The sequence below is a fragment of the Moschus berezovskii genome, chromosome 4, assembly GCF_049115385.1.
Source record: "Moschus berezovskii isolate FMDL1 chromosome 4, NW_MosBer_1.0, whole genome shotgun sequence".
Classification (NCBI taxonomy): domain Eukaryota; kingdom Metazoa; phylum Chordata; class Mammalia; order Artiodactyla; family Moschidae; genus Moschus; species Moschus berezovskii.
This window is the reverse complement of record NC_142463.1, coordinates 94,128,615-94,148,145: the sequence shown is the minus strand read 5'-3', so window position 1 is coordinate 94,148,145 and position 19,531 is coordinate 94,128,615. Positions and strand designations below refer to the sequence as shown.

Genomic DNA, 19,531 nt, shown 5'->3' with positions numbered 1-19,531 from the left:
GGCTCAACATATGGTCTGTTGGTAAATGTTCTATGTGTATTTGAATTATATTGTTGGGAGTAGTATTCTAAAATATCACTTGTAAGTCAAGTTGATTGATAGTAGTATTCAAGTCTTTTATATATTTATTGATTTTCTGTTTTTCTGTCAATTACTACTGATGAACAGTGATTAAATACTTACTAAAATTGTGGATTTGTCCATTTGTCATTTTTAGCTCTGACATTTTTGGTTCTTGCTTTTGAAATTCTATCATTAAGTACATAAACATTTAGGATTGTAGTTCTTCTTGATGAATTGACTCTATTATTTGTTCGAAATGTCTCTTTTTATTTGTGCTAATTTTCTTGCCCAGAAGTCTGCTGTTAATATAGACCATCCAGTGTTCTTATGATAGTGTTTAGTATTTGTATCTACTTTAACTTGATCTATGTCTTTTTATTCAAAGGGCAATTTATAGAAGTGTAGAATTAGGTCTTGCTTTTTTATCAAGTTTGATCATCTTTGCCTTTTATTTAGAGCTTAGTTATTTATACAACATAATGATTGGTATGGTCATATTTAGGTATACCATCTTGTTATTCATTGTTTGTTTGTCCCATGTGGTTATTTTGTGGTTGCTGTTTTTCTTGTGTTTCTTCTCACTTCCACATCTTTTTTTGCATTTCGTATTTTTTAGAATTTCATGTAATATTTTTTATTAACGTCTTGGCTATTGCTTTTCTTTTAATGGTTGCTTTAGAATTTACACCATACTACTTCAACCTATCCCCTTCAAGTAATATGCCACTTAATATGTAAAGTAAGAAACTTAGTGCTGTACTTCCATTTTTCTTTCCCGCCTTTGTGTTCTTGTCTTACATTTCTATTGACATTATTTTAAATTCCACAGTACCTTATTATGTTTACTGTAAATAGTCAATCATTTTTAGAGATTAATCATGGCAAAAATGTGTTTTTCTAAATTTATTTATTTATTTTTGGCTGCGCTGGGTCTTCTTTGCTGCACAAGGGCCCTAGAGCACAGACTCATTAGTTGTGAAACACAGGCTTAGTTGCCCTGGATCTTCCCAGACCAGGGATCAAACCAGTGTCCCCTTCTTTGGCAGGCAGACTCTTTACCGCTGGACCACCAGGGAAGTCCCATGTGTTTTTTATCTATGTGTAGCATTTTTTGGTTCTCATCGTTTCTTTGTTTATATCTGGATTTCCATCTGATATCATTTTTATTCAACTTGGATAACTTTCTTTAACATTTCTTACAATGTAAGCAGGTTGAGCTTCATGGGCATATGATCAATATAGTTACACAGGTTCCCACATTTAGAAGAGCCCTGTGGGATTTTATGCTGTGCAGTAGCCATCTAGAAATTCTGATAAATGTTATCTTTGAATTTGAGTTTTGTAAGTGAAGTCTGATTGGACAATGTAGTGTGCACTAGGGGCTTGGAGTCACAATTCATAAACAGTCTGACTTCCTGCCATCTCCTTAGTATGGATTCTCAGCTGTCTTCTCTCTCTGACTCCCTGGCATATCTGGCCCTGCCCTATTGCCCCTTTCTCACCTGTACCGTCTGACTACTGCCACTCTTTACTCTCAGCAGACACTTGGGTGTTTGAGGGTTGAAATTGGATGTATAAATGACTGTCCCACCCCATATTGACAGCACCATGGTATTATCTGGTGAGCCACCAAGCAGAGGTGTTGGTTTTGCAGAGGCAAGTCTATTGCCCACCACCATCCAGAAATCAAATGTGTTCTGGCAGAGGTTTAAAGACTCTCAGGGGTTACCTGTCTGTCATGAGTTAAAGAGACAGGCCTGTGAAATGGGGAGACACCTGACTGTACTTGCCCAGACCTTGCCTCAGCTAGAGCGTGGCCTCTTGGTTTGGTGGGTAGCAGGCAGGGGATTCCAGCAGCCATTAGGCCCAGGTTAGCATATGCATCAGAGAAGGCAATGGCAAGCCACTCCAGTACTCTTTCCTAGAAAATCCCATGGATGGAGGAGCCTGGTAGGCTGCAGTCCGTGGGGTCGCTAAGGGTCGGACATGACTGAGCGACTTCACTTTCACACATTGGAGAAGGAAATGGCAGCCCGCTCCGGTGTTCTTGCCTGGAGAATCCCAGGGACAGGGGAGCCTGGTGGGCTTCCGTCTATGGGGTCACACAGAGTCGGACACGACTGAAGTGACTTAGCAGCAGCAGCAGCATGTGCATGCCCCACATCACAGGACTGGGCTTGCAGGTTCTTGTGAGGATCTGTACTCGCCTCCCAAGTATCCCTAGGCTTGAGAGCATTCTCTTGGCTAGATCCCATGCCTGAGGGGACCCTCTCATCCTGCTTCCAACCTTCCTGAATCTGGCTACATTTGTCTCTTGTGGCCAGCTGGAGTAACTCATCAGGACAGGCCACAAAATAGGAATTGTTTACGTTCATTGATTCTGCATTCAAGTTACATGCTCTGATATTTGCATTTAAAATGGTGGTCTATGATATATAGAGGGCTTCCTTGGTGGCTCAGACGGTAAAGCGTCTGCCTGCAATGGCGGAGACCTGGGTTAGATCCCTGAGTTGGGAAGATCCTCTGGAGAAGGAAATGGCAATCCACTCCAGTACTCTTGCCTGGAAAAATCCCATGGATGGAGGAGCCTGGTAGGCTACAGTCCTTGTGGTCGCAAGCAGTCGGATATGACTGAGCGACTTCGCTTTCACTTTATAATATGTAGATGAATGGTAAAAGCTTGCAAATGATTTAAATTTACAACTCTTTTTACAGAAAACATTAAGTAATCAACTTAAAACTGAGACAAGTTGAAAGGGAGACTTCTAAGAAAAAGGGAAAAGCTTCGTATATACCTTTAAAGCACTTTGAATAAGGCGCCTCACATTTTCAACTTGTCCTGGGGCCCACAAATTATGTCACTGGCCCTGAGTGCAGATTGGCAGTGACAAATTCACAAGTCTTGAAGGATTTGTCTAGAATTCTAGATTCACAGTTTTTTTTTTCCCTTAGCATTTAAAATTTTTGTTTCGTGTGTTTTTGGGGGCGGGCAGGGTTGGTGGTGCGCTGCGTGCTTTGTGGGATATTAGTTTCCTGACCAGAGATTGTACAATAGACTCAGGTTCAATCTCTGGGTCAGAAAGATCCCCTGGAGTAGGAAATGGAAACCCATTCCAGTATTCTTGCCTAGAAAATTCCATGGACAGAGGAGCTGGCGTGCTGCAGTCCGTGGGGTCGCAGAAGAGTCAGACACGACTGAGCAACTGAGCACACAGGACAGGACAGGACCAGGGACTGAACCCAGGCTGCGGCAGTGAAATCATCTAACCACTGGACTTCTATGAAAGTCCCTAAATATTTTCCATTGTTTTCTTTAAAAAAAAATTTTTTTTTCTTAGTTGTGGCATGCAGGATCTTCGATCTTCCTTGTGGCATGCAGGATCTTTAGATGAGGCATATGAACTCTTAGTCATAGCATGTGGGATCTAGTTCCTTGACCATGGATCGAACCAAGCCCCTCTGCATTGGGAGATTGGAGTCTTAGCCACTGGACTTAACCAGGGGAAATCCCTCCATTGTTTTCTGATTTACCCTGTTGTTCCTGTATATCCTTTCCTTTGGCTCTTAAGAATTTTCTATCATCAGTTTTCAGCAGCTTGATTATGGTTTGCCTTAGTAGGGCGTTCCTTGTATTTATCCTGTTGGCACTTGTTGAGCCTCTTGGCTCTATGGGATAAGAGTGTTCATGAAAGTTAGAAAAATTTCAGCTGTTATTTCTTGAAATATTTGTCCCCTGACTCCCACACCCTCATTTCTAGTAAAACTTTTTTTTAACCTTTTCTGTTCTCTGTGCTTCAGTTTTTGTTTTAGTTTTTGAGTTTTTATTACTACTTACTCAACTTCACTGGTCATTTCCTCTGCAGTGTATAAAATCTGCTGTTCAAATAACCCAGCAAACTTTTCATTTCAGATGAAGTGTTTTTAAGCTCCAGAAGTTCTCTTTGTGTTCTTTTTTATATCTTCCATTTCTCTACTCATTATGTTCATATTTTTCTTTAAGTTTATGAATATATTTAAAATATTTGACTTAAAGCCTTTCTCTGCCAACTCTATCATGTCTGTCACTATTGGTTCTGTTTCCATTAACTGATTTTTCTCCTGATTATGAGTCTCATTTTCAGGCTTCTTTACATGTTTAGTAATTTTGATTGGATGCTGCATATTGTAAATGTTATATTGATGTCATGTAAAAATTAGTGACTTGTTTATATGGGTATTTAAATTACTTCTGAATCAACTTGATCCTTTTAAGGCTTTTTTAAAGCTTTTCTGTGGTGGCTGCAAAGCATCCTTCACTCTAGGGCTAGTGTAGTACAACTGGGAAGCTATGACTTCCTACTGTCTCTACTGAATTACTGGCTGTTTGACAAGGCCTCCCTCGTGTAGATCATTGGAAGTTGAACATTGCCCAGACCTTCGTTAACTCTGGGTAATAGTCAGCTTACTGGGTGCCATTAGCTATTCTTTCCCAGTAATTTGTTGTCCAGCCTTGTGCAGCGTTACCCTGCACATTACCCTGTACATATTCAGCCCACAACTCAAGTAGACCCTCTAGATTCCTGGAGCTTTTCCTCTGTGCTGCTCCCTCCTCTCTGATACTGTACCCTGAAGGTTCCATTTGCCTCTGCCCCTCCACACGCTGGCCTCTTTGTCCTTGATTCGGCATCATTACCATGTTCTGTGCTGTTTTTTGAAAAGAATCTCTAAGGTGAAAACTGGACCATCTTGGTGTCCACTTCATTTGTTTTTCTTTTTCAAGAACCAGAATTCTTTGCTGTTATCCAATATCTGAAAGCATTTATTTATTAACCAGTTTTATTGTTATCTATGTTGAAAAGGCAAATCTAGTCCAATTATTATGTCATACCAAAAGTGGGAGTCTTCTTGGTCCCTTTCATCAACCTTTCTGATTGAGGTAAAATTCACATAACAAAAAATTAACCATTTAAAAGTATACTCTTGGGGACTTCCCTGCCAGTCCAGTAGTCGAGATTCCACACTCCCAGTGCAGGGAGCACTGCTTTGATCCCTGATTGGGGAACTAATATCCTGCATACCACCTAGTGTAGCCGAAAATAAAAGTATACCCTTTTATCAGTTTTAAAATCAACTTTGAGAATGTAAAGAAACTGCTTGTAATGCAGGAGACCCGAGTTCAATCCCTTGGTCAGGAAGATCCCTGGAGAAGGGAATAAGCTTCCCACTTTCTTGCCTGGAGAATTCCATGGCCAGAGGAGCCTGGCGGGCTACAGTTCATGGGGTTGCAAAGAGTCGGACACAACTGAGCAACTAACACTTAGAATGTTCCAAATGCTTCCTATTTTGCCAGAGTTTATTTAATCAATAAAATAGTTTAAAGGGTTTGGAGTGAGAAACTTTCTTATGTAGATGTGAATTTAGTAAAATAGAACATTAATATGCTGTTTCTTACAGAGAATTTCACTTACCTGAATGAATTTTGGTTGGTTTCTCTTAAAAGGCTAAGAACACCAAATCCTATATATGATAGTTTATATTATGAATTACATCTTAAGCTGACAAACTATAGTTGATGTATTTCTTGCATCAAAGTAAACACTCACAGAAGCAATAGAAAATAAAAACAAAGGGACATGATTAAGAATCACCTCTTTGGAAAAAAGAATAGGAAAAAACAATTGATTAGTACCTTTTTTCTCCTAGTGTTTACTCCCAAGTATTCTGTTTTATGTGAGAGTTGGACTGTGAAGAAAGCTGATCACCGAAGAATTAATGCCTTTGAACTGTGGTGTTGGAGAAGACTCTTGAGAGTCCCTTGGACTGCAAGGAGATCCAACCAGTCCATTCTAAAGGAGATCAATCCTGTGTGTTCATTGGAAGGACTGATGCTAAAGCTGAAACTGCAATATTTGGCCACCTCATGCGACGAGTTGACTCACTGGAAAAGACTGATGCTGGGAGGGATTGGGGGCAGGAGGAGAAGGGGACGACAGAGAATGAGATGGCTGGATGGCATCACCGACTTGATGGACATGAGTTTGAGTGAACTCCGGGAGTTGGTGATGGACAGGGAGGCCTGGCGTGCTGTGATTCATGGGGTCGCAAAGAGTCGGACACGACTGAGCGACTGAACTGAACTGAACTGATTCTGTTTTATTATATTTTAAAATCATGCTTTGTTTGTCACATTTACACTTTTACTCCCCTGAGGGAGTGAATTGCTGTTTCTTCTGCTGAGGTTGTCCATCTTGCTTCTCGTGAACTCTAGTTTCTTTTTGAGTCCTGCCTGACTAATGGTCTTTAATAGTTGGAGAAGCCTTTGATGCATATTGTAGTACTAAGAGAAGAAGCAAAATTTTAAAAATTGTTGAAGCTGTTACATTTTCTTAATCTGTGCTTCTGTTAGAACTGTGGAGGCAAGCTTGAGAGAGCAATCTCTATGGACAAATATGTGAATAAGTTGGTTTAGGAAGTTTTCTAAAGATGAAGTTTGGAGAGATCTAGGACTGGAAAGCTGGGCCAGCACTTAGGGATTAGAAAATCTAATGATAGTGGAGGTCAAGGCAAGAAGCTAGAAGAGTGGGGGAAGGGATATAAATCTTGCAGTCGAGGAGAGCCTTGGGGGAGGAAGGAGTGGGTAGCAAAGCAATTCAATTTAATTAGGCTAAAAAGGACCGTCAGGTGTGAGAAGCCTGTAAGGAAAAAACAGGCAACTCTTGGTTTGGTGGTTATTTTTTGGATAGGACAGAATCACAGCTTATATATAAGATTAGGCAAGTCACATTCCAAAAGGTTTAATTTGGCAAAAATTAGAACTTTGCATTGATGTATAAAGATAGATTCTCTGTAATATCAATGAAGGCATCAGTCTAGTTAGAATGCATTAAAAATTTTTGGCTTTGAAATAGTTTGTCATTTTTTAAAAGCTGCAATGTGTTAATACATACATTTAGGAGAAAGTAGTATTTCTCTGCATACTGCCTACCAATTAATATATTAGGAGCTTCATGGTGCTATGCTCTGTTGCCCCTGAAACACCATGAACACACATCATTTATATTTGTATATGAACTCTATAGACAACAAATTCCATTTGTTGCCAGTAGTTTTCGAATTAAACCTTTTTTTTTAAACCAACCAGTTTTCATCTTTTCTTCACAGTTTGACCCATTCATACTTCAAACACATTAATAAGGGAAGAGTCATGAAAAAGTTAACAAGTATTAAAAACCTCAACTAGTCTCACAGTAAAGAGAAAAAATTCCTATTTTGTCTGTAGTGAGGAAAACCTGAGTCTCAGGGACACCTTTAAAAAGCCTTAGGAATCCTCTGTAAACATCAGAAAGTAGAAAAGGATTTTCAGAGTTTTAATAATGAGCAGTAGAAGCTGATTTGAGGTTCAGAGTCTATGCTTTCGTCTTTTGTCAAGAATTCTGCACAACAGCTTTTATATTTAGGTGCTATGTTTTGTTTTTTTTTCACCCATGTGAGTTTAATTTCTTAAGATTTTTAAAAATCTTTTTCTTTGCATCAGACCCTCATCAAAGTTTACTTGCTAGCAGAACTGGTTTTTCTACAAACTTGAAGAAATATTTTAAATTGATTGAAGTCCTGATTAACAGTTGCTCTGCCTACAGTAAATTGTGTGTTTGTGTGTCATGTATGTATCGGTTTGGTCAGGGACACTGACAGAGCAGGGCCAAGACTTTTTCCTGCCTGTTAATCAAGGCCACACAGACAAAGCTCGAGGAAGGATGACCCCTGCCTCAGGAAGTATTGAATCAGTTGCTATTTTTAACCAGTATACAGTAGAACTTGAGACCAGGTCCTTACTCAAGTTACTAGGAAAAGTTTTCTGCCTAACTTTGCATTTGAGGAAACAGTTAATGGGCCTAAATGAGTGAAGCCTCTGCATGAAAGGAAGGGATGTGACTGTGGCTGTAAGTATTTTTGCTGATATGGGTCAAGGATGTGGTGGCAGAGATGTAGAAAGTTCAGTTAGTGATGAAATAAGTAATTACATTTCAAAGTAACTGGTAGTTGATGGCACCTTGGATTGTCTTTAGCTCTGCGTATGGAATTCTTCCCTGGTGGTAAAGAAGCTGCCTGCCAATGCAGGAGATGTGGGTTTGAATCCTGGGTCAGAAAGATCCCCTGGAGAAGGAAATGGCAATCCACTCCAGTCTTCTTGCCTGGGAAATCCTATGGACAGAGGAGCCTGGCAGGCTACAGTCTATGGGGTGGCAGAGTTGGACACGACTTAGTAATTAAAAAACAAACAATATGAAATTCTGGGCTGCTAATAGCAAGGTTGAAATAAGGATATATGATGAGCTAATATTATCTCTCAACATAGGACTAGAAAAGGAAATCAGCTATTGGTGTGTTTCCAGACTAATTGACTCGTCCTCTGAAATTATACATAAACTTTTGGTATTTGAGACGTATTTCTGGTAGTACTCTGTTGCTCCTGTTTCATTACGTGAAAGTTTCATAAATAATTGATTTATAGGGACTTTCCTGGTGGTCTTGTGGTTAAAAATTCAATCCCTTGCAATGCAGGGGATGCGAGTTCAATCCCTGATCAGGGAACTAAGGTCCCACATACCACAGGGCAGCTAAGCCCTCATCACCCAATATGCAACCAAATAAATCAATAAATAAATATTAAACTTTCTTTTAAAAAAAGAATTGATTTATTACAAAATAATGTTGTATACTACTATTATAATCTCTTATAAAACCTCATTCTACTTAATATTAGGAAATATGCAGAACATGAAAGCAGATTGTTTTGAGAAATACCATAAATATTATTTTCTCTGTAATATTATGCCACTAACTTAGGAATGCCATAATGAAGTTGAGTTACTTAATGGATGACAGGTACATCTTTATATATGAAATATAAGTTATTTAGGGATAGGTGGGCAGTATATTAGTGGAATTTAAATTAGGAAATTATACGACTGTGTTAATATATTCATTTCATTTTAATAGGATTATTCAAGATAGAGCTGTAACCATTTTCAACAAGGATCGATGATAAGAATTTTTCTTTTTAAAAAAAGATTTTCAAGTTAAAGATGAAAGGAAAATACTGGAATTTTTTGGATTCTAACTCGTGAGATAATGAATATAGTTTTTCACAGTGACTTCTGATGGAACCTTAGTAAAACTCATTGTTTGTCATGCACCCAACTGGGAACATGGATGTTGGCTTTTCTCGTTCTGCTGTTCATACACTGTCAAGAAGCCATTGCAAAAACATCAAGCAAAAAATTTCCCAGTGGGAAGGAAGAGCTAATGGTATATCTAACGCAGATAAGTGGCATCCAAAGGACTTTGGAGTGAGATATAATAACTGTAATCAAGAGAGTCTTCTTAAGAAAACGCCTATTGCTGAGGGAAAGAGCAAAAAGCTGGATGTAACCAACACTCAAAATGTTGATCAAGGTATTAATGAAGATGCCAAAAGCCACAATCAAAGTGAGGATGAAAGTGAAAAACGTGAATATGATGATACACGCTTATTTAAAAATGAATCAGAACCCAACTGGGTGTGTTCTCGGGTCAAACAAATTGAAAACTGGAAAGAAGTTTTAGATCCAGAGACTTCATTACCTCCGGGAAATTTCTATACCTCACAAATATTGTGGAAGAAAATAGAAGCACTTTCCCCAGATAAAGTCTTAAATTTGGCTTTGGAGCATTGTGGCTCTTCAGAAAAAGAACTGAATTTCAGAGTTCTGGACAGTTCATATGGAGTAACAAAGAGCTTAGAAAACATTTACTCTGAGCCTGAGGGACAAGAATGTGGACCTTCTATAAATCCTTTGCCAAAACCTCGTAGGACATTCAGATATTTATCTGAATCTGGCGTTATGCCATATAAAGAAAGAAACTGTGACAGAAAATACTGTGAAAATAATTCTTGTGCAGAATCTTCTTTGGCCTCTTCTCAGGAACCTGAACCAAAGAAATATGGTGGAAAAATCAGAGGGAGATCTAAAAGGTATGTTTTAATTTGAAAGGTAATGATTTTCAGTATTCTCCTTATAGAACCATTGAGCTTTTTCCTTTTCAAACCAATTTCCATTTCCATGTGTAGGTTACACCTCTAATTTAATATACAGATGTTGATTGACCCAAGGGGAAAATACCTACAATAGTATTAGGAGTACAGGTAGTATCTAAGACAATCTACTGACAAAACCATTGAAAAACTTTATTTTTAATTAAAAATTTTTATTGAAATATAATTGACATGTAACATTATATGAGTTTCAGGTGTACACATAGCAATTTGATATGTATATGTATTGTGAAATGATCACCACAATAAAGCTAGTTAATGACACAATAGTGTATATTTGAAAGTTGCTAAGAGATGTTAAGAGTTCTCATCACAAGGAGAAAAATGTAATTACGTGTGCTGAGATAGTTTAATGATCATATCAAGCAATATTCATAAAATATATGTACCTGGAAGACAGTGGATCTACATGTTAGCCACGTTATCTTTTTAAAACGTTTTGTTTTGTATTGGAGTATAGCTGATTAATGTTATGTTAGTTTCAGGTGGACAGCAAAGGTACTTAATAATACATATACATGTATCCCTTCTCCCCCAAACTCCCCTCCCAGCCAGGCTGCCACATTACACTGAGCAGAGTTCCCTGTGCTATACAGGAGGTCCTTGTTGGTTATCCATTTTAATTATAGCAGTGTATACATGTAGACCCCAAACTCCCTAACTATCCATTCCCCTCATCCTCCCCCTGGCAACTATAAGTTCATTCTAAGTCTGTGAGTCTGTTTCTGAAAAACTTCCATTTTCTATCTTTAAAAATATATAGGGAAGCTAGTACGTTCTTCTATTTCATTTAGGGCATGCTGGCTGTAGGCTCACTTTTTATTAGAGAGTAAGTTTAATAAAGTACCCAAAGAAGAACATGAATGTAATTGGCGGTATGCGTGGTAAGTTGTTGCTTCAGTCATGTCTGACTCTGCAACCCCATGGACTGTAGCCAGCCAGGCTCCTCTGTCCATGGGATTCTTGAAGCAAGAATACTGGAGTGGGTTGCCAAGCCTTCCTCCAGGGAATATTCCCCACCCAGGGATTGAAGCCACGTCTCTTGTCTCCTGCATCAGCAAATGGGTTCTTTACCAGTAGCACCACCTGGGAAGCCCATGCAATTGGCTAAAAACCTTCAGTTTTCTCATGATTCATATAAGGCTCCAGCCTAATTTATTATTTTTAAGTACATGATAAAAACATCTTTGTAATTTTTCACACAAGTCCTTTACTTATTAATTTCTGTCATGCCATAGTTTTAAAAGCTACAACCTTAAAGTATATCTCCTTTCTTAAGGAAATCCTTTGAGTTTGAGGACATTCAGCACTTTCGAAATCGGAACTCACGGAAAATTCATGAAGAACTTGGAAGAAATTCTGGCTCAGCACTTTATTACACACAGTCTGAGGACAATATCTATGAGGATATCGTATGTAGGTGTTCACAAACTCTGCGTTCAATTTAATGAGTATGTAGTTGGGGCAGCCCTTAAGTAGAGTGTGGTATTTTCTTTTACAATCAAGCATGTCTTGTTCTAGATTTTCCTTTTTAATATTGATACCTTTGTTGTATAAATTCCTTTATTCTCTAATGGATTTTACGTCTAGTTTAGTGGACTCTTCAGTTCAGAAGCAGACTTTTGCAGTGTGGTATCTTGCAAATTCTTTTAGATTGGTTAGATGCCTGAGTGGTTTGTAAGTGTAAAGAACCACTGATTTTGAGACCTATATCCCTAAAGCAGTGTAGAGTAGAGAGCTGAACCAGTCAGTTTTTTCTTTTCCTTTTATGTGTAGTCACTTTATTCTCACGTAATTATGTTCCTCTAAACTTATTTATTTTCCTTTTTTTTTTCAAGATCCCACCAAAGAAAATCCATATGAAGACATTCCAGTGCAGCCTTTGCCCCTATGGAGATCCCCTTCAGCATGGAAGCTCCCACCCTCTAAAAGTGCTTTCAGAACACCCAAGGTATAACCAGAGAATTAATATAAAAAAACATTAGAATCTTATTTATGATCCCTACAAAAAAAGGTTAAAATGGTTTAATTAGGGCCAAAACTGAGAGGCACTGAAATATGGGTTTATTGTTCTTTGTTTTGAGAGGGCAGCACAAAACTATCTTTTGAATTTGGTTTTGGGGAAGGGTTTTGTTTGCTTTTTAGCACTTCAAAAAACTTGAATGTAAACACCTTTGGACAAGCCATAAACCTTTGAGTTCACTCTAGTTACCACAGCTCCGTGATAGATTTGCATCACCTATGGCCTAGATTACCTGTCTGGTCCCTGAGAGCACTCGCCACCCCCAAAAGCAAAGGCTGCCTTGAGCTAAGGAGGACTCTGAGCTGTTGTTCTCTGTCAATTCAATTACACTGTTGTAGAAGAACTCTGGGTTAGACTCCCGGGGAATTTCTTTACAGTGAAAAAGAAAGCACGGCATCCTCGCTTGGTGGCGGTAGTTGTGGTTTAGTCGCTCAGTTGTGTTCAACTCTCGTGACCCCGTGGACTGCAGCCCGCCAGGCTCCTCTGTCCATGGGTTTCTCCAGGCTAGAATACTGGAGTGGGTTGCCATTTCCTTCCCCAGGGGATCTTCCTGACCCAGGTTTGAACCCAGGTCTCCTTCATTGTAGGCAGAATCCTCACTTGAGATGATTTTAAAGGAAAGATAAATATTTGGGAGAGGATAGCTTTGGCTTTGAGAACATAGGCATTACCTAGATGATCTTACCCTTGCCAATACCTCTTCTTTTTTAGCTTCCTCCCAAACCTCATTTCCTTCACCGGAAGACTATGGAACTGAAGAACTCACAAGCTTATGTAAGGTCAAAGCTCACAAAGGATACTACATTGCCAGTCACGTTAACAGAATGGAAACTTTTCCGAGCTGGAGAAGTTGCAAACAGGAAAAGGAAAAATCTTCCAAGGGTAAGAACTCCAGTATTTTCATTTGACTCTTATTTCAGCATTTCCACAAATGAGAATAAGTAAACTTTAGACTGAAATGAATAGCAGATTAAAACTGACCTATTGAAATTAGAAGATCTGGAAAGCAGCCTTAAGTTTTAAGTTTTGCTCATGCAAGAAAAATGCATGAATGGCTTTTGCCAAGGTTTTTGTGTGTTTGTGTGTGTATTTGTGAAATTGATTTTAGGTGAGTGAATGAGTGAAAGTCATTCAGTCATGTCTGATTCTTTGTGACCCCATGGACTGTAGCCACTAGGCTCCACTGTCAGTGGAATTCTCCAGGCAAGAATACTGGAGTGGGTTGCCATTCCCTTCTCCAAGGGATCTGATCAACCCAGGGATCGAACCTTTCCTGCATTGCAGGCAGACTCTTTACCATATGAGCCGCCAAGGAAGCCCTTAGAGGGCTTCGTTTTGGTTATATTTGTTGTTGTTCAGTCGCTGAGTCATCTCTGACTCTGCGACCCCATGGACTACAGCATGCTGGGCTCCTCTGTCCTCCACTGTCTCCTGGAGTTTGCTCAAATTCATGTCCATTGAGTCGGTGATTCTGTCTAACCATCTCATCCCCTGTGCCCCCTTCTCCTTTTGCTTTCTATCCTTCCCAGCTTTGGGGTCTTTTCCAGTGAGGCAGCTCTTCACATCAGGTAGCCAATGTGTTGGAGCTTCAGCTTCAGCATCAGTCCTTCCAAAGAATATTCAGGACTGATTTCTTTTAGGATTGACTGGTTGGATCTCCTTGCTGTCCAAGGGACTCTGAAGAGTCTTCTCCAGCACCACAGTTTGAAAGCATCAGTTCTTCGGCATTCAGCTATTTTATGGTCCAACACTCACATCCATACGTGACTACTGAAAAAGCCACAGCTTTGACTATATGGACCTTTGTGAGCAAAGTGATGTTTCTGCTTTTTAATACACTGTCTAGGTTTGTCATAGCTTATCCTCTGAGCCAAGTGCCTTTGAATTTCATGGCTGCAGTCACCTTCTACAGTGATTTTTGAGCCCAAGAAAATAAAATCTGTCACTGCTTCCACTTTTCCCTCTTCTATTTGCTATGAAATGATGGAACAGGATGCCATGTTCTTAGTTTTTTAAATGTTGAGTTTTAAGCCAGCTTTTTCACTCTCTTCTTTCACCCTCATCATGAGGCTTTTTAGTTCCTCTTCACTTTATGCCATTAGAGTGGTATCATCTGTATATCTGGGGTTGTTGATATTTCTCCCAGCAATCTTGATTCCAGCTTGTTATTCATTCAGCCCAGTATTTCACATGATGTACTCTGCATGTAGGCTTCCCTAGCAGCTCAGCTGGTAATCCACATGGAATGCAGTAGACCCCAGTTCGATTCCTGAGTTGGGCAGATCCCCTGGAGAAGGGATAGGCTACCCACTCCAGTATCCTTGGGCTTCCTTGGTGGCTCCAATGGTAAAAGAATCCACCTGCAATGCAGGAGACCTGGGTCCACTCCCTGGGTTGGAAAGATCCCCTAGAGGAGGGCATGGAAACCCACTCCAGTATTCTTGCCTGGAGAATCCCCATGGACAGAGGAGCCTGGTGGGCTACAGTCCATAGGGTCGCAAAGAGTCAGACACAACTGAGTGACCAAGCACAGCACACAGTACTCTGCATATAAGTTAAATAAGCAGGGTGACAGTTTACAGCCTGTTGTACTTTCTCAATTTTGAACCAGTTGTTCCATGTGAGGTTCTAGCTGTTGCTTCTTGACCTTCATACATGTTTCTCAGGAGCCAGATAAGGTGGTTTGGTATTTCCATCTCTTTAAGAATTTTCCACAGTTTGTTGTGATCCACACAGTCAAAGGCTTTCGTGTAGTCAATGAAGCAGAAGTATACATTTTTCTAGAACTCCCTAGCTTTCTCCATGATCCACTGAATGTTGACAATTTGATATTTGGTTCATTCGTCTGCCTCTTCGAGACCCAGCTTGTGTATCTGGAAGTTCTCAGGTCGTGTACTGCTGAAGCCTACCTTCAAGGATTTTGAGTATAACCTTGCTAGCATGTGAAATGAATACAATTGTATGGTAGTTTGAACATTTTTTGGCACTGCCTTTCTTTGGGATTGGAATGAAAACTGACCTTTTCCATTTACCTTAGTTCTAATTAAAATCAGCTGCCCATGTGAAGGAAGCACTCGAATCTCATGTTAAAAAAGAGCCTTCTATTAGGCTGGCTTTAGTGATTCTCACTTAGTTGTGTAATAGCCAAAGTTAACTCAGCTTTGTGCCTGAGTTTATAAATTTTCAGTAATAACAAAGTATATGCCAAAAATTTCCATTCAGAGGAAGGAAAAAAGAAATTTTACTCTTAGAAATATAAATTTTTGCCAATTATACTGAAAAAATGACTTCTCTCTTAAAGGAAAAAAGAAAGTAAGTGTGTAAATCATCTCAATGAGAGCCATTGAACCAAAATGAAGAAATTTGGGTTATTTGTAATACATAATATTTTTAAGAGAGACACTTAAGAAATTACATGAAAATATTTAAAAACTGTTTATGTTACTCTGTTCTTCTGTAATTCAGAATGTTTTCAGGATTACTATGCTGAAATAAAGACATGAAATCTTTTAAATAGTATTTCTTCCCTTAACCCCATCTCAATTAGTTATATATATTCATTTAGCCCATGATTTTTGTATCTGATTTTAACTTTAAACAAAAGTCATAGCTGTTTCTTGGTTTAGTAACTGCTGATTGGTTCCTTGGGAAATACTCTTTCCATAGTTACTTTAATTCTTCTGATCCATTTCCTGCCCTTCCCTCTTTAACATGTGAAGCGTTAAAGACACAGAGGTGGTTGTTTTTTTTTAAAGACACAGAGGTTTTTTTTAAGCATTAAACTGATCTCTATGGAAAAAAAATATTTTCAAAAATATTTTCTCCTGTGTATGGTGAGGACTACTTAAAAATCAGAGGTTTAAAGAATTGCCAGGATATACATAATATATAGGGCTTCCCAGGTGGCTCAGTGATAAAGAATCTACCTGCCAATGCAGGAGAAACGGGTTTGATCCCTGGGTCGGGATGATCCCCTGGAGGAGCAAATGGCAACCCACTCCTGTATTCTTGCCTAGAGAATCCTGTGGACAGAGGAGCCTGATGGGCTACAGTCCATGGGATCACAAATAGTCAACAGGGCTTAATGACTAAGCAACAACAACAATGTATATATAATGCATAACTGAATCACCTTATTATTCACTAGGAACTAACACAACATTGTAAATCAGCTATGAAAGTGAAAGTTGCTCAGTTGTGTCTGACTCTTTGCGACCCCATGGACTAAACAGTTCATGGAATTCTCCAGGCCAGAATACTGGAGCGGGTAGCCTTTCCCTTCTTCAGGGGATCTTTCCAACCCAGGGATCTAACCCAGGTCTCCTGCTTTGTAGGTGGATTCTTTACCAGCTGAGCTACCAGGGAAGCCCACAACATTGTAAATCAGCTATACTTCCAAAAAAAAAGAATTGCCAGGCATTCTGCATCATTCTCTCTGATAAATCATGCTGGCACAACAGAACAGATCATGTGTTCACAGGAGCTAGAACACAGACACATAAGGAATTGTATTAAGATGTGATTCTTGGAATAACATTAGCAAATATTTAGAAATTATGGATTGTGGAGTTCGATGAGACCCGAGGAGATTTGCAGTGCTTTTGCTTTCATCCCTCAATGTTTATGTACTGTGGATCCCTTGAGTACTCAAAGCTTGCTCTCTCTCTGATTATAGGTGAAATGATTCAACTTATCCTGTTCTAATATTTTCCCAAAGGTTTTTTGAGAAGTAAGGAAGACAGAATGGTTTCTGGAATTCTTGATTGTCAGGCAGGATCAAACTGTTAGCATTTCTGTTTATAAGCCTCATTGGATTAAACCCCTGTAGGATATTACATTTGCAATACAAATTTTGGTTTTGGACTATCTTTGGGAACAATATTCCATGAGGAAAGCAGTTTTTGCTTATTTCCTCTTTGATGACTAGAGCTCTCCCTGGAAGGGAAACTGGTTTCATAGTTTGAAAATAACTGATCTAGTCCATATGCCTCTTCCCCACCCTTCCTTTCTTTCTCTGCTGTGGAAATCTGTGTGGGATTGTTTGCTCGAGTAGATTTCCTAATGTTTTATGTTGTTTGTCTCTAGTGTGTACATAGCAATATGATTTCCATCATTCTTAGGAAGAATATTCTCCAGTATTTTCTATAGCTAGAAGGTAATTATAGGCACCTCTTCCTAGCTCATAATCAAAATTTTAATTTTATTACTTTATCTCATATTTCTGGAATAGATAGTTCCCTTTTTTCCTTTGTAACATTTCAGTGTACCTTTGAGTATACTTCTCAAATGTACGTGAATATTTTTACTACTTTTGGTCCTTGTGTACCCAAAATGCATGTTTACCCGCAAACATCTTTCCTATAGCCCCTAACAATAACTTTATATGTCTGGATCCTCATATTTGTTTATAATGCTAATATTTAAGAATATGGGTAACTTTTCATTTGAATTACAGCTACAAAAATCATTAAAGAAAAATCTTTAAAAGAATAAGCTCATCCAAAAATGTGGGAATAATCTGTGTATTTAAAGCACATGTTTCTCACATGTTATTTTTCTTGCAGTGGACTGACTCACTGCTTATGGATTGCCAGGATTGCTAGAGAGACAAGGACAAAGGAAAAAAGAGCATTTTTCTCAAGCAACTTTGTTGGTTATCATCTTACAGTAATATAATGCTCCTAACAGTTGTTAATTCTGGGCACGAAATATGTTAAATCAAGATTAATAGTTAAGAAAAAACTTGGAATTTTAAGAAAAAAGAAAAATATACATAGAAAACCTCATCAGTTTCTCCTTTTAAAAGTAGCTGTTAATCTTTCCTCCTTTTTAAGCCTAGCCTGTATCTCTCTCTTGCTCTCTTCTATACACACTTCCCAGAAGCAAAGAAAGAATTGTAATGAATAATGCATGTTAAATGGAGTATGGTTTTTGTATTTAGGCATATTTGAGAATCTCCTACTTTTATGACATGTTTCTAAAATAAATTGTAATATTAGTGTTCCTGGTAGTAAAAAGAGTATTTCTTTTGACTAAAACTTTATAAGTGTGCTTATCCTCTTTTTGCAAAAGTTCATGGGAGCAGAAATAACTGCGCCTCACCCTGCCTTCCAAATGAATAAATGTCTCACTGCTTACTCTGGGCATGCAAAAACTTGAGCCCATTGATGAGGCTTGGTCAATACAGAGAGTGCAGTAGCCAGATTTCCTGCATGTTGTGACATGGAATGACAAGCAATCTCTCTAGGAGCCTGTGCTGAATTCCTCAAGAAAGGAAATATCCTTTCCCACTTCTCTTACCCATATTAAATGGATTTTGTATTAGAACAACATGTCATCTTACTAAAGATAATTTTAGATTCAAAATTGAAAAATGTAAAGGTTTTATTTTTAAAATGGATCTTTCTCTGAATGAAAATCACTAATAAGTTAATATCATCAAGCTGCAAAACTTGTTGGTGTTTGTTTTAACTTGTACTTTTCTGGTCTTTTTTTTAGCTTGTATTAAAAATAGATGATATATTTGAGTCTAAGAGAGGGAAGAAAAGGGTAAAGTTACACCCTTACACTGGAAAAGATATACCTCCCTCTAAAGGTAAGAATTGTTCCAGCTGTCCATAGCTATTAGCATATGTTAGGCAGATCATTATATAATTTAATGTTTGATGTGAATTATAATTTTTAGTTTACTTTCCTGTCTCTCCCACTTAAACATAAAACTTCTTTAGCCTAAGGGATTATCTCTTGTTCTTCCTCAAATCCCATTTATTTAGTTCTGGTGGTGGTTGTTCACTCACTAAGTCATGTCTGACTCTTTGCAAAGTAATAGTTGCTGGATGAATAAGTAAATAAATTTAAAAATAGTTATAAACCAATGAGAATGATTTTTCATAGATTTCATCCTTATTTTTCAGTCCTTTGATTTATAGTCTTTTGTCACTGTAGACTCGTTCAGTGGAGAAATGAAAATATTAAGTTTATATATACTGAAGGTATGTGGTATTCAACCTGTAGTCATCTAATAAGTTCAGTAGTTTTGTCCTTCAGATGCCTAGATAAAACTTAGATTGTCTTGACTGAGAACCTTTCAACATTCATAATGAACTATTAGACTTTTCTTTACAACTAACTTGCTTGTCTGGCACAGAATATGTAGAAATTAGCAATTTTTATATATGAGATTCATAAGTGAGAAACAACAGCCAAATCATACCAGAGAAGAATGTTTCATATTTTTGCAAAGACTTCGAAAGACAGAAATTTCGTAATTTCCATTAAAAATCTATTCCTCATTCTACATTTGAACTATGTGAAAATAAACCTCTGTGTTCAACAATTCAAAACTCTTTCTCTTTGTGATGATTAAAATC

At 38.3% G+C, this 19,531-nt stretch overlaps 1 protein-coding gene across 3 annotated transcripts in view; it reads left to right on the top strand.

The window, feature by feature from the left end:
• Nucleotides 1-19,531, top strand: part of DENND2C (DENN domain containing 2C) — a 103,978-nt gene that overhangs the window by 53,209 nt on the left and 31,238 nt on the right. For all 3 annotated transcript variants that reach the window (XM_088835607.1, XM_055401339.2, XM_088835608.1), the window contains exons 2-6: nt 9,043-10,057; nt 11,418-11,554; nt 11,977-12,089; nt 12,873-13,043; nt 18,660-18,756. In XM_088835607.1, coding sequence (XP_088691733.1) covers nt 9,234-10,057; nt 11,418-11,554; nt 11,977-12,089; nt 12,873-13,043; nt 18,660-18,756 — 1,342 coding nt within the window. In that variant the 5' untranslated portion in view covers nt 9,043-9,233. The remainder of the gene's footprint in view (nt 1-9,042; nt 10,058-11,417; nt 11,555-11,976; nt 12,090-12,872; nt 13,044-18,659; nt 18,757-19,531) is intronic.